The following is a 16,466-nucleotide window of genomic DNA, read 5'->3' on the forward strand; positions in this document are numbered from 1 at the left end:
AGATGCCAGGAAACCATAATAGCTTTTATTTATTTATTTATTTTTCTCAATAGACAAATAACATGGAAAAATCAGATTTTACGAAGCACTATTCATACTAAGGCATTATTATGCAAGTTAACATAATACAGTATGTAATAATGCCAGAAAAAAAGGACATGTAGTTTATTGTTGTTTAGTCAACTGTCCAAAGACAAACCTCGCAAATGATCAACAAGGCGCCACTTATGAGGCAAATAGGTAGGAGATAATGGGGTAGGATGGCCAGGTCTTTTCCCCTTCCAGTGTATACATTACCGACTAGCTACATCAGGGGTTCTCAACCTTTTTAAGTTTGTGAGCACCGCCCACTTGTAATACTAAGTGAGCGAGTACAATGAAATCGAATAGGTTAATTATTAATACACAATTTAAATAAATAATAAATAAAGAAAGAAAAAAAGAAACAAACAAACAAACAAACAAACACATTTTTAAAACACTCACCAGGGTAATGAGATCCTTAAACTTGAATGTTACTCAGAATTTGAGTGATGTCCAAGGAGAAGTCGCTTATAGTTACATATAAACAAACAGTCCTGTAGATGTTATCAGTTAACGTGATTCTTTGTTCTTGAGATAAGTTATTTCATAAGTGGAAAAGTTTTTCACATGATAGGTCGTCCCGAACATAGATATTTGAAACACTTCGCGGTATTTGGAACTTAATATATCTTCTGCACCCCAGAAGATATGAATTTCTCTTTTTAAAACAAATACAGTAGACTATTTTCAGCGCTAAGGAGAACTGGAGATCTATCAATTCAAGTTTTACACGAGCAGCCATATAATTCTCTTGAACAATCTTCATTTTTCTGATAAAGTTCACACTAAATTGAAAGGGTTATACACCATGAAATACGAGAAGGCCTATCAGGTCGCCAAAATTTTATAATGGATGAATAGGAACACTATTTGTTCCAGCTCGTACAACAAAGTTTGAATTGAAAAAGGACCTTAGGAGCGTTAATGCTCGCGAGCACATTTTTACTCGCATGACGAGAGCACCAAATGTCACTTAAAGAGCACTATGGTGCTCGCAGGTTGAGAACGCCTGTCCTGAACTGTCAGCATAAAAATTTAATGTTTGCTTTGTATATAATTGATAAAGATTCCTTTTTTAATGCTTATTTCTTGTTGGAAGTGCCACGCCCTCACATTGATTTGCTGGTTGCCTTGAGTGTGTATGTGACACAAGTTAATTATAGGTCCCATTGCTGCAGTCTCTCCCTCCCTTAACCTGATGACTCACTGTACAACCAGTGGAAATAACCACAGCTGGGCTTCAAATGTACTGCAAAGGAGAATAAAAAAGTACATACGAAGGAAAAATAACCAACTCACATTCGTTTCATGTAGACATAAGCCTTCGTAAGAAGGCGCAATGCTGCTTCCAAGAAACTGCAGATAGTAAAACTCTTTTTGATTTGTTTATGGGAGAAGTTTCTGCTTTAACGTGTGTCATATTCTGGGCATTTCCGTCTCTGAATATGATTCCTGTGCAAGTACACGTCTGACGTTTCCATAATGCTTCTGTTAAGAGGTTAGTGTAGCTTGTAGCACCTGAGCCGAAGTTTACAGTAATTTAGTTCCTTGTTTTCAAGTGTGACTGATTGACATTTATGTGACTATGCGAAATAAGTGTATTATGTATGAACATTTGGCATCATACCACATTGGGTTTTTCTCTTGGCACGCTGGTCTGTGTTGTGGAGCTTGTCATATGATTTGTGTCACTGTTTAGAGTCCATTGGGTCTAAAGATATAAAGTACTGAAAGGATAGAGTTCAGAAGCAGCAGACCAGTGCATTTCTTTTGATGTATTTAGAATTAAAATACATTGACATAATATTTAGCTGTAACTTGTAAGTAAATGACATGAATGAATGGCTTGTAACATTTGCTTCATTTTTAGAGGGACGAACATCATTAATAATAATAATTAATAATCCTCGCTGCCTCCATTTAGGTAACACATTAATCCTAGAGGCATGCTTTTATTGTAATTTGTGTGTGATGTAGTTTTAATAAAGAGAAAGTATTGTGTTGCTGAAAAAATTTCTATATATTCACGAAAATACATGCTTTTGACATATTTAATATGCCAAAAAAGTGGTTTTAGCTGGTGTCAGTCTTTCTTTCTCTCTACTACTACTACTGCTACTGTTACTATATACAGTAAAACCCCGATTATCCATAACCCTATTAACCGATTGGTGGATTATCCGACTGTCTTTCTCACTCGCAGAAAAAAATATGAAGTACTTTACATTATATTAGTACGAGTGTTTTTTTATAAATATTTACCTTACTCATCATGGCCATACTGTCTAACTTCTATCCAAAGTATCTTCTACAAGCGTCAAAAGAAAACATGTACTACGGAAAAAAGTGCAAGAAATTGAGTGGTTTGGGAAAAGAGAAAATGTGGTTCATTTCACATCACAATACGAGATATGAATTACAACTGTACACGATTTAGGCTAATGGAAAATAAAATATAAACTGTATAAAATTTGTAAATCTACAACATGAGACCTCTACTATTCCTAACTTTCCACAGACAGTCGTCATAAGGAGTTTCCTTAGCCATTGAAAACCAGAATTTAGTACAAAAAATGTTTTAATAGCTGACTTATCGGAAAATCAAACATGAATTGTAAAAAAAAAAAAAAAAAAAAAAAAAAACAGACTTAAATTATTGAACTTCTGATCCACTACCTAGCGTATTAAAAGAAAAGACCATGGAGGAAATTAGGAAAATATTATGTAGTTAGTTTATGAAAACTTTTTATGGTACGGATTATCCGATTTTTTCGATTAACCGTTCAGTCTACCCCCTTTGTTACTACGGATAATAGAGGTTCTACTGTACAGTGACTTATCTTAAACCATTCCATGGATTTCTTTCATATTCAATATCCGAGTTACTTCATTGGAGAATAATATACATGGAACATACTCAATCATTTTGACTACAAAGTGTATCGGTTTTCATTTGAATGAATATTACAAATGACTGTTTACTTCAAATTAGCTTTTTTCTGATTTTATTTCTTGCATAAAGTCATGTGACAAAATGATACCGGTATAGGCAGTACTGTACGTCTCTAAAATAGTTTTTTTTTTAAATTATTTACATACAGTTGAACCTCGATACAACAATTTTATGAAAATTAGAAAAATTGTGTTGTTATATCGGGCTTATTGTTGCATTGAGGGGTTATGCAATTTTGCCAGAATTTAAGTTCTGAAGTGAAATATAGTAGAAATAAGTATGAAACAACATTACGTACTATGAAATAAATTTACACACAGTTCTATTAGCTAACCTATTTGATTTTTCTGCTCTGGCTACTACTTTAATGAAAATAATCCTATGTCTGTCTTTAAAACGTTGTAACTAACTGTTGCTTGCTTTGAAGCTCGAATCATCAAGTACACTGGCAAAATTAAATGCTTTGACACACAATAGAGCCTGTTACAGGATTGTTAAGTGCCCTCATTTCATTAAACCGCTTCAAGTTATTCAACGTCTTCTGCTGCCGCAGTTTTTAAACGCTTACGTTCAGGATTAATTTTACCACCAGCGACATTGTCCTTCCTTGCGTTTCTTCATGAATGTTACGAGTGTTGAATGCGCAAATCCATACTTTGCTTCTCTTTGCTTCAATCCTCTATCTAAATCACTAAATGCAGCTAATTTAGTCTCCAAACTGTTTTGTTTTGTGTTACATCTGCTATCATTAACACTCGAATGTGAAAGGCGCCAGTGACGGGAACCATGAGGGGAAAATCCTGTTAAGTATCACGTGCTCTTGAAGCAGGTAGAGTTTAATTGTAACACACCTTGCACAGAATGCCAAGATCGGTCAACAAAAGTATGAAAGGGGAATAGACGAAATAATGGGAAAACAGCTGTAAGAGGCGAATCCAAGTGAAAAATGAAATACAATGTGTCTAGAGGTAGAGTGGACCGCGACGGCCTTGGGCTGGGCGAGAATTGTCGCACCTACTGTCAGATTTACATGTAAACAGCCGGCAAGTCCGCTATATGTCTAGACACTTTGTAGTATTGAACGTGAAAACCAAGTAAATTAAAAAAAAAATGTTTCTATCGTTCCATCAGGGTTTCCCCAAAATGTGACTGTCGTAATGATGAATAAAACATATCTAAAATATAGGAAATACTTTGAGACTAATAGAATTTATCATTGCAATAGAGTTTATCATTATATCAGTTTTCTTTGTACGAAGGTTTGACTGTATTTATGCTAAATCTGACCCCGTATACCGTTTTGCCAATTGACACAGAATAGTTCAAAATTAATTTTACAAATAACATTGAAAGAAAAAATTCAAAATGTTTGATATAAACGGAAAATAACTTGCTTTATTTACTCTTTATTACCATATAAATGATTTCAAAATATCATGACAAAGTATATGGAGATTTTTATGATTTTTTTAGTGCCACTTGCTTCCAAAAAAGGCTAGTCACTTCATTATTATGAATTTTGTAAGAGTTTTGAAAATGAGGAATGGTAGGTTCATAAATTTTCTCCTTTTCGGAGTCCACCTCAGCTAGCTGGTGTGATGAAACCTCAAACTTCACAGTAGGATCTATAATTTTTGCTGTTTTTTTTTTCCTCGTATTGATCGCAATAAGTTAATATTTGTTCTGCTGTTACTGCCATTGTCGGCCACACAATGGACCTCCTCGTGCACCTCTAGGTCTATGGTTCGAAGGGTATTAGTAATCATTCTTATAGTATTGTGCTGTTTGATTCTCAGTAACTCTCCCTGGGTGCAGCTCCCAAGCACATGAGGCAGAGTTTCTATCTCACTGCAGTGCCTACAGTGGGTTGTGCTTATGGAGTAGCCAGGAAGCGAACACACTGGTGCCACCATTGCCTTCATCTTCAGCATGTCACACCACTCAGAATTTGATAAGTTGTTTTTCTTCAGGATCCACTGGTTGTTTCGAAAAATTATTTTTAAGACAAAACTTTTAAGGCTTAAGATATACGTGCGAAATAAAATCACGTACAAACTTAAAGATGTCTAAATGAATTACTTTGTAAAATTAACCTAATCTTCTGCATTGCCGAAATAGGGAAAAAAAATATTTTATGCTTTTTTATGTTACATAAATGAATGTACCTAATTATTGTATTCCTACAATTGCTTCAACCAACCAGTCTCTTACAAAGAGCCGAGAAATACAGTCGAACTTCGATGTACCTAAGTGCTTCTGGAAACTCATAATGTTTCGAGTTACCGAAAATTCGAGATATAGAAAATGTGAAAAAAACTTCATTACCATAAATTATATTATTTATTGTTGATGAAAATAAAATTATTCAACAAAGAGAATTCGAGGTTGGCCATATTGTCTTTCTTTGTTTTTCAAGACGACGATTTTAGCAATTCATAACAAAGTTTGAGAAGAATAATGTTACAGACATGCCATTATGTTCTCGCAGTGGTGCTCATTGCATTATACCATTGCGGTACAGATATTTGCCTTTAGTGATTGACAGGGGTAGGAGTAGTACTAATGGGCTGATTCCTGGAGGAGGAAATTTTCAAAGGAAGGAAGATACTGATATACAATGCTTGTGACAATGGTATTTCATCACATTCATTCAGTTTTATTTACACATTTGTACAGATACAGAATTAAAATTTGGAGCGAGTCTGCATGGGAGTCCACCTGTAAGTAGGCAAGAATTTCGCACGACTGTCTACAAGTAGCATATATAGGCCTACAGGAGCTCTTGTTTACTGCACATGCGTAGTGTGTTGTTAGCGAAACTTATACAATAAGGGAGCCTCAGATTTTATTTCCGTATCTGTACATTACTTTCATTTTCACCTTAAAATTGAGTTAAAGAATATGTATTTCCTACTGGGAAGAGATAACGAAAAAATAGAGTAATAGAACTTCGAGATATGGAAAAAGTATTGCATGTAAATTATATATAATTCCGCTGGAAAATTATAATTACTTCGAGTTATTGAAAAATCGAGTTATATAAGTTCGAGTTAAGGAAGTTCGACTGTACAGTATATATTATATGATTAGTTGCAGAAAATGGGACCTAAAGTCGGATTTTTCTTTTTTTTTTGTTGTTTTTTTTGTGATTTCAAAAAGAGAATGAAATACTGAGAATTAAAAAAAAAACCATGGTTCTAGGTGCTATAGTTTTTAACATATTACAGTACTTATTGAATGTTGATATTACATTATGATTTCGAGAAAAATGCAATTAAAGTTTTCACTTGTTTTCTTAGTAACTATATGAAAGATTTAGGTATTTAAGAAGCACTGTGTAAAACTACGTCATAGTTTAGTAGCCTATGTAAAAAAAAAAGCCTACAGGTAGCGCAAGATGTCAAAACATAGAAGTGCAGTTTTTACACCGCAAATTCGTTATTTTGTTCTGTAAAATTTCCTTTCACGAATTCAGGTAACTTTTCGCGCAACGGGTCACATATTGCTTCTTAAAGGAAACATTTTGTATCACTAATCAGTTAATTATTAATTAATTCCGTAACTTGATTCATTTACGAACTCGCATATTTCATTGATGTATTTCTTAAAATATGATTCAGATAGTGCAGTGTTCAGATTCATTACGAAAGTCAGGTTTTTTTTAGGTGTATTAAGTTTGTCTCACCGGCACTTTATAGTTGTGATGCACGCAAGTTGCGGTGAGTTGGAAATGTGAGAATTGCTGAGGGTTGCATTCTTCAGTATTATTGTGTACTACATCCACGAATGAAAATGCGACTTGCAAAAATAAAAAGCGAAATTCCCACTCTATCAGGGATACACCAGCACGTAGAATATGTCACCTAGTTTTTGGAATGAATCTACAGTTGTGTTGGTTTGAATGTTTTATTTTGTTTCGGTTTACAAATTGAGAGTATTTGTCTGTGATAAGAGAAGTATTTAAGGGCATGCAATATATTTTCTCTTCATTTAAAACGATAACAAACTTTTCACTGTAGTTCACTCTTAAGTTTATCATATGTGCATATTATCACTTTAATATTGCAGAACTCGCGATTACAAACCGAATGAGTGGTCGCATACTGTATGTCTGTGGCTGCTGTCGATGCCAAGATATTACTGAGAGAGGCCGTGTGACATGACTAATTTTATACACAATTTCGGCGTTATCCTGCCCATAGCGAGGAGAGGTGGCGTCATTGGGCATGACCATATAAGTTACATTTTTACATGGTCTAACTACTAACATTAACATTCGACTGTGGTTCATAGTCTTGTAACAGTATGAAATTCTGTCATTTTTTGTTTAACTGCGGATTCTGAAATGGATGTCTATATTCGGTACTGGTAAGGACGTAGTCAACTTAAAAAGAAAAGTGATCTGAAAGCATGGGTTCCTGAACAATTGTACAAAGTAGTAAATTAAAATACCGGTAGTGGTTATTTTAATTGCTGTGCAATACACATACTGAAAGAAAGAAAGGAAAGAAAGAAAGAAAGAAAGACGTATGATTTGTAATTTGACACCCTTTTTTCTGTTAAAACACGAAATTTCAAGAAAGAACTAAAGCATAACAATGAGACAAAGGTTTTTGTAATTTAAATTTATTAAATCTATGTGTATGAATTAATCAACCTATATTATATTTGTATTCTATAATTTTGAAATATATATTAGTCCTACTTTTCACGTGCGATATTATTCTTCTATAATGTTAATATTATATTATATAATTCCATTGCCACTGTAATTATATTTTAGTTCCTATTTTATTTTACTTATTTATTTATATTATTATTTTTTATTTTAATATTATATCTGAACTGCGACCGAGCACGAGTGCTGCTCATTCGGTCTCAAATTTTGTTAATACTACTGTATCTTCTTTTTATATTGCTTGTATTATTTTATTTGTATTTCTCTTTGTTTGTTTTGTAATTATATTTCTTTATTCTGTATATTTGAAATAAATAAATAAATAAATTTATATTTGTCTAATGGCAAGTACTTGACTGTTCGTCATTCACTCTTATGAAGCTAGTTATGTAGACAAATTTACTGATATTATCGTTGCCCAGTATGTGCAATAGAATGCTGGTCTATGCTACAAGGGAACCGGAGAGGTTTTCTTGGCTTGTTCAACACAAGTCGTAAACTGAGGGTTAGCTGGGGATTGAACCTGAGTCCACAGGATTTTGAGTGCATTGCTCTAGCCACTGGACTGCTATGGCTGCCTGTAAAATATGTTGTTGTTTTCTAATGTCAGGCGTTTGACAGTAGAGTTATTTGACCTCTTGCACTCCAATATTTTTCAAAGATATTGTCATGATCAGCCACTGAAACACAGATTTTGAGATGTTCCGAATCAATTTCTTGGTTTGAGTTGCACAATGGGCAGTTAAGGGACTGATATAATGTAAAATATTAAATATATGTTAAATTTGAAAATATTTTCAGATAAAAGTTATATGTTTCAATAACATCTACACAGTTCACTTAATGTAGACATTCTCAGAGTGAACTGTTCAGTAATTACTGCATGAAGTGCATGGTTAGAAAGTCAGTGGACTACTTACTAACAAATGATGAAATGGAATGTTCTTCATTGCCAGTACATTCATCTGTTGCACTTGTATTGTAAACACCTGCAATAAATTAAATCTTCAGAAAGAAATTTGCTGCTATTCTTCGAGTGTATAATTAACATTTCTGCTTTATACTTATACACAAAGGTATAGGAAAAGTGGAAAATGGTGTTTTGTCGAGACATTTAACATTGCATGGCATCTTTTCATTACTGCTGGTATTGTTTGCTTGAAATTGGCCCACTGACAAAGAGCAAGGTACACGTTGCACCATTTGGAAGATTTATAGTTGTAGTTAGGTTTTAACTGAAGCAAGAAATTTAAATGTAGCTGCAGGTGTGCCAAAAAAAAGTTGAGGATATTACATTGCCAACTTATTCAAGGGTACATCCTTTGTGTAATTAGAAGAAAGGGTATTGTCCCCTCTTTGTCGTATTCTTACTTAATGTTTTGAACATATTTCTTTCGAAAAGTGATGTGTGTAGTGTAAACATGGGCCCTATAGATTTCAGAGCTGTTTCTCAGTCATGAGAAGTTAGGAATTTGATGTGTTTTACTTTCTCGTTACTCAGAGTATAGTTCAATATTTTTACATTAAAACACACACGAAGGTTTCAGAGCCATAGTGGGCCAAGCGCCTTTTATTAAAAACGTAGAAAGTAAGGGTTAAAGTTAAGTGAATACCATAGTTTAATGAAGACTGACATATCATTTAGTTTTAATGTGTATACTGTATATTACTTGCTATATGTTTCCATTGAATTATGGTAATAACTTCATTTTAACCCTTGTTTTCAACGGTTTTAGTAAAGGGCGCTTGGCCCACTATGGTTCTGAACCCTTCATATCCAGCAACCCTAACACTTTTTTTTGCCATACCTTGTACCAATCTGTTTACACATCTGGATGGATTTTGTTCATATTCATTTAGAATTTAGCATTTAGCCTATGACATCCCTTGAGGGTTAAGGCCTCCTGCACGTAGGCAGGGTAGCTCTGATTCACTCTTTAGGTGAGCTAGCCTAGAGAGTGTTCGATCTTGTTCTCTTGTTCATCGTCTCTCGTGTTCGGTATGAAGCACTTTCACTGGTTTACGATCACTGTTCACTGATTTTGCCGCGCACTTTGCATCATTTCACTATTCACATATTCATTCGCGTTGCTGCTGGCACTTCAGAATACATTTCACTTTCCACCGATTGATGTTTCCTTCGACAGTTTTTTCCATGTTGATTTGCTTCTTGCGCGCCTCGTCTACTGCTTCCCCGCTCTCTGTGTGAATGTATCCGCCCATCTGGTTTTCTGTCTTCCTGCACTCCGCTTCCCTATCCTGGGGTCCCACATGGTCACTCTGTATGTCCACTGGATGTCACGCATCCAGCTACGTGGCCTCCCCAATTCCATTTAAGTTCGTCTGCAACCTGTACTGCGTCTTTCATGCACGTGTTCTTCCTGAGGTCCACATTGCGGATTCGGTCTTTTAGCGTCACTTGCATTATTTTTCGCTCCATTTTCCTCTGACAGACTTTTACCATCTGTCTCAGCTTCTCGTTCAAAGACCATGTTTGACAGCCATAAAGCAGCACAGGAAGAACACATATTCATTACCTATGACTAAATTGATCTGGAAAGTAGGTGCATGAAATGCAGTAATTTTTACTCCACAAATAATATTACAGTGTGATTATCAGGAGAATTGCTCCGATAGTTCTCTATAATATTACTAACAAGCAGAAGCTAGTGTCACATGCAACTTCTGTAGGTTTATAGTGCTCTGTCCAATCCTCCCGTATTTCCTGGGATCTCCCGTATTGAGCTTAATTTTTAGCATTCTCCTAGTTCCTGTATTTTTCTTCTCCTCGAGCATTTTTCTCTCTTATTTTTGCATAATGTTGGTTGGTTGGTTTTCTTTGGGAAGCATCGCCAGGTTTATTGCTCATTTTTCACTACCCAGAGGACACAAATGACTTCAATAATGTCATGGATGTGAGGAACTTGCATAATGTATAAATCTTTATTTCAGACATTAAGTTTTGCCATGACTGCAGATGACTTATATGATGAATTTTGTTTCAGAGATGCATTAAAATGTGTACTCTCTGTAGAAGATAATGCTTGTCAGTACTCACCAGTTTAAAATCAAAGTATGTTAACGTTACAAGTTTGGAAAAACTGGAGAGTTTTGTTCTAAGCATACCAGCTAGTAATTACCAATAATAATAATAATAATAATAATAATAATAATAATAATAATAATAATAATAATAATGTGTTAAACATTAATACACCCATTTTACTAGGTTAAGAAGTGCTTATAACACCAATTTAAGATTATGTGCAGCACACGTTTTCCGTTATTAAATGTTAAGACGCGCTTATAATACAAATGTAAGATTATGTACAGCACACGTTTTCCGTTATTAAATGTTATGAAGCGCTTATAATACAAATTTAGGATTGTGTGCAGCATACGCTTTCCGTTACTAAATGTTACGGAGCGCTTATAATACAAAATTAAGATTATGCACAGCACAGTTTTCCGTTATTAAATATTAAGGAGTGCTTATAATACTAATTTAAGATTATGTGCAGCACACGTTTTCCGTTATTAAATATTAAGCGCTTATACTACAAAATTAAGATTATGTGCAGCGCACGCTTTCCGTTATTAAATGTTAAGAAGCGCTTATACTACAAAATTAAGATTATGTGCAGCGCACGCTTTCCGTTATTAAATGTTAAGAAGCGCTTATACTACAAAATTAAGATTATGTGCAGCGCACGCTTTCCGTTATTAAATGTTAAGAAGCGCTTATAATACAAAATTAAGATTATGTGCAGCACACGCTTTCCGTTATTAAATGTTAAGAAGCGCTTATAATACAAAATTAAGATTATATGCAGCGCACGTTTTCCGCTATTAAATGTTAAGAAGCGCTTATAATACAAAATTAAGATTATGTACAGCACACTTTTTCCGTTATTAACTTCACATTATAATCAAACAAGAACCTAAGTTACATACCTAATGCCTTTGTTGTTTTGCTGACAATTACATTTTGTGTACTTTTTAAAATAAGGGCAGACAATGTTGTGTACGTGTTTTAACAGTGTAAAATCTTAGCCTTAACAGTACCACCCCTACTTGTCTGTTAAATTTATCAGCGGGGATGTTTGGCAAGAAAGCGGAAGGCTATTCCACCAATTTAGCTGTTATCTATCCCGTTATTCGTAAATTAAATATATGGTAATTTTAGAGGTGTAACACAATTTTAGCACATGAAATCGCTCTAGTTCTCAATGAAATTATGTTCTATGAATTAAGGGAAACTAATTAATTCCCAGTTCTCAAGAAAAATACTTACAAATAGTTGATGGAACAGCCCCCATATGTTAAATGCTATTTTCTTAACTTGGAATCCCCTATAGTATCGAAAAAATAAACATGGGAAACCGAAATTCTTTATTCATCCCTTCTACTCGTATAATGAAAAACGTTATGATTCTTCATACGACAAGGCAGATGATTTGAATTTGTTCTGTTGAAGATAGTGCAGTCTAAAATATAAGTAGGCTACATTAATTTTTTTTACGTGGTTAAATTAATTTTGATACGAATATTTTACGCGCGAAGTTTAACACCATGATTGAGATTAAGGTCAGGCTAAAGGCATTAGAACTGACATATAGCAGTATAAAGAAATACTACAAAATTTGTCCATAATTACTGAAATTGTGTAGCTAGGCCTATTTAGTATTAAACATTGATTTGATTGGATTTGTTTAGTACAAAAATGTTTGATGTTAAGTATGACCAAGAGCCTATTTCACCATTAAACTCTTTAACTTTCACTTTACAGTTTCCACTTTTCATTGCAGATTTGTTCCACTGTCACTTTTCGAAACTGGTTCGTAAAGTGTAAAGGGAAAATAGAGAAAACTTTTCAAATATATTATTACTTTTGTTCCACCATTAGAATACTTACTTACTTATGACTTTTAAGGAACTCGGAGGTTCATTGCCGCCCTCACATAAGGCCGCCATCGGTCCCTATCCTGAGCAAGATTAATCCAGACTCTACCATCATATCCCACCTCCCTCAAATCCATTTTAATATTATCCTCCCATCTACGTTTCGGCCATATGTGCTACATGCCCTGCCCATCTCGAACGTCTGGATTTAATATTCTTAATTATGTTAGGTGAAGAATACAATGAGTGCAGTTCTGCGTTGTGTAACTTTGTCCATTCTCCTGTAACTTCATCCCGCTTAGCCCCAAATATTTTCCTATGAATCTTATTCTAAGACACCCTTAACCTCTGTTCCTCTCTCAAAGTGCGAGGCCAAGTTTCACAACCATACAGAAGAACCGGTAATATAATTGTTTTATAAATTCTAGCTTTCAGCTTTTTGAGAGGAAACTGGATGATAAAAGCTTCTCAACCGAATAATAACATCCATTTTCCATATTTATTCTGCGTTTAATTTTCTCCCGAGTATCATTTATATTTGTTACTGTTGCTCGAAGATATTTGAATTTTTCCACCTCTACAAAGGATAAATTTCCAATTTTTATATTTCCATTTCGTACAATATTTTGGACACGAGACATGATCATATACTTTGTCTTTTCGGGATTTACTGCCAAACCTATCTCTTTACTTGCTTGAAGTAAAATTCCCGTGTTTTCCCTAATAGTTTGTGGATTTTCTCCTAACAAAGTCACGTCATCCACATAACCAAGGAACTGATGTAACCCGTTCAATTCCAAACCCTCTCTGTTATTCTGGACTTTTCTAATGGCATATTCTAGAGCGAAGTTAAAAAGTAAAGGTGATAGTGCATCTCCTTGCTTTAGCCCGCAGTGAATTGGAAAAGCATCTGATAGAAACTGGCCTTTACGGACTCCGCTATACGTTTCACTGAGACACATTTTGATTAATCGAACTAGTTTCTTGGGAACACCAAATTCAATAAGAATATTATATAAAACTTTTCTCATAACCGAGTCATATGCCTTTTTGAAATCTATGATAACTGATGTACTGCAACCTTATACTCCCATTTTTTTCTCCAATATCTGTCGAATACAAAAAATCTGATCAATAGTCGATCTATTACGCCTAAAACCGCACTGATGATCCCCAATAATTTCTACGTACGGAGTTAATCTTCTCAAAAGAATATTGGACAAAATTTTGTATGATGTCAACACAAGTGATATTCCTCGAAAGTTAGTATAGTTAGTCTTTTCCCTCTTCTTAAGTATAGGTACAATTATTATGAACTCCTTCCATTGTTCTAGTACAATTTCCTTTTCCAAAATAGCAAGTACAAGCTTATAAATTTCGCTAGATAATGCACTTCCATCCTCTTTTATTAATTATGCTGGAATTTGATCGATACCTGGAGACTTGTAATTTTTCAGCTTTTCTATCACAATTTCGACTTCAGAACGTGTGGGTTCGGGCATAAACGGCTCAGCAGTTTGTATTTGAATTTCGTCCCGATCATTTATATTTCTATTTGGCCTATGTACATTTAGCAATTGCTCAAAATAGTTTTTTCATCTGTTTAGGATTGAATGAGGATCTGCAAGCAAGTCACCGTTCTCATCCTTGATCACATTTAGGCCCACCCTTGCCTGATAACTATTCTTAAATACCTTTGTGCCCTTACCCATAATACAGCAAGTAATCTCCTATTTGTGATAAGCCATTCCCATCTAACCTAACCTCCAGTACTCCCACAAAGTCTATTCTACATCTAGTTAATTCTTTTGCTACTAATGTTACCCCTCCTATTCTATATAGACTTGTAATATTCCAAGTACCAAATCTCATAACCTTATTTCTTTGCTGTGGTCGTGCCAGAGAATCATTTCCATTCCGAGGCTTATTTTGAGGTCATAGTTGTTAGCCCTTCACCCAACCCCCAAGCTGGAGGACCACCCCTTATCGGCTGTCTGCGACTGCTTATTCATTGTATTCGCAGCTACCCTCCATATCTGGATGCCGTCTCCTCTATAATAATACTAATAATATTTTGAAACGTGCAAAAGTCATATGATGAAAAGTAAATGGGATTTTTGCAAAGAACCAATCTATTTGCCGTTAAGTTTAAATTTATTATATTCAGTATATTTTTGGTTTGGATTCAAAATAATTTAGAGAAGAAATAAGAGAAGAACAGAACATTGACTATTAAGTGAGATTCAATGACGAATAACCCATAGAAAGAATTATAAAAAACAGGATAAATTTCCATAACCTAAGTTTGTATCAATTCTGTGAGTGTTTTTGAATTACGCCAACTCAAGCAGATTATTTTTTGAAAGAATTCGGCGTATTTTAGAACCAGAAACAAAAAGTTTATCTCTTTTATCTAAAGAACAATAAATTACTCATTGTATTCAGTGCTCAACAACATGGAGTTGCAATGACTACCGATATACAAAGATTTTTCAGAATGAAATCAAAAGTGTAAAGCAGTCTCTAATAGAATAGAAAGAAATGTTGCGAAGTTCCATAGTTTGATGGTGGAATAGGCTTCAGATTATTCTCGATATTTAGTAGTTCTCGCGCAGTTTTACCCTCGTCGATTTTTCGCCTCCGAATTTGAGAAAAAAGAAAGGGAAATTACGCGAGTAAATTTATTATTTTATAATTTCCTTTTCCATATGTCGTCGTTGTTCCTGCAATAACTCCTATGTGACATATTTATCGATTTTCAGATTTTTGCTCTATTAAATAACTTAAATAGTGATAGAGCAAATAATAAAATCTCCTATATTTAATTATATTTCTTTCTTTCGAAAATGTAAGAATTCACAATCCCCTATGTACGGCTGCCATAGGATGAATAAATGTGTTTTTTCCTCCTACTGAAAAATTGTATATTTTGCACATTGGAGTTATTGCAGGGACAATGACGATATATATTTGTACAGATGAGACTGTGTTCGTTTAGAAACTGATTTGCATCATTCAAGTTCAGTTCATTTGTAATATTCACATGTTTGGAAGAATCTTGCTACATTTTTATGAGTGGCAACTGTGGGCGTCAGTAATAGAAACTGTGTTTTCATATTGGCACATTTTGCGGATATGCTCGTGTGCTCATATAAGGAGTGTCCACCACACTGCTGAGTTCTGGAAGGGAATGGAAAGTGGTAATTCATGGACTAGGTTTGCAGAGAGAGAGGACTTCCTTGCTTTGCCTTGCCTTGTTGTATGGGGCCATTTTTAGCGTGTGCTGTTGTTATGACTCACCATCCTTGATATAGCAGCTTGGGGGTTTGTGTTGGCCAGTTCACTGCCTTCCTTCCGTGTGCCGCACGCGTGTGTATCTTGCCCTCGCTGTAGTAGTGGTGGTAGTACTGGTGCTTTGACCTTTGACCTCACACATCATTATGTGTGATAGTTGCAATGTTGTTCAGTGCAGTTGGCTTCTCGTCAGTCGTAAGTTTCAGAACCTAATGGGATAAGTAGTTACGCTATTTATTTTTTAATGTAAAGAAGTTAATAAATCGTAGTTTTTCTTCTTTTTCAATGATAAAGACTCGTCTTGTGCTTTTGTTGATATTTATAATCGTAATAATTTGAAAGTGAAGTGCTTTTAATGTTTTAACAAGGAGATATGTGCAAACAGATGCATAAAGTGTTATCTTTGTTAGTCTGCTGAAAATTGTGTATTTGCCAGTCGTTCATTTGGGATATTTGCAGTTATGTTTACAACTTCATTAATTGTAAAATAATTTTGGTAATGTTTAGCTGTGTAATAAATTTAATTAATAAAATAATTTATTATAACATAATATT

At 34.5% G+C, this 16,466-nt stretch overlaps 1 protein-coding gene across 3 annotated transcripts in view; it reads left to right on the forward strand.

The window, feature by feature from the left end:
* LOC138712187 (mitogen-activated protein kinase kinase kinase 7-like) overlaps positions 1-16,466 on the forward strand; it is a 166,683-nt gene that overhangs the window by 67,353 nt on the left and 82,864 nt on the right. Inside the window, exon 10 of one of the 3 annotated variants that reach the window (XM_069843690.1) lies at positions 4,834-5,176. The exons of the other annotated variants lie outside the window; for them this stretch is intronic. Within the exon in view, the coding sequence (XP_069699791.1) occupies positions 4,834-5,054 (221 nt within the window). The 3' untranslated portion in view covers positions 5,055-5,176. Of the gene's footprint in view, positions 1-4,833; positions 5,177-16,466 lie in introns of those variants that run through there. 3 annotated transcript variants of the gene reach the window in all.

This window comes from Periplaneta americana, chromosome 13 (genome assembly GCF_040183065.1).
Source record: "Periplaneta americana isolate PAMFEO1 chromosome 13, P.americana_PAMFEO1_priV1, whole genome shotgun sequence".
In the NCBI taxonomy this organism is placed as follows: domain Eukaryota; kingdom Metazoa; phylum Arthropoda; class Insecta; order Blattodea; family Blattidae; genus Periplaneta; species Periplaneta americana.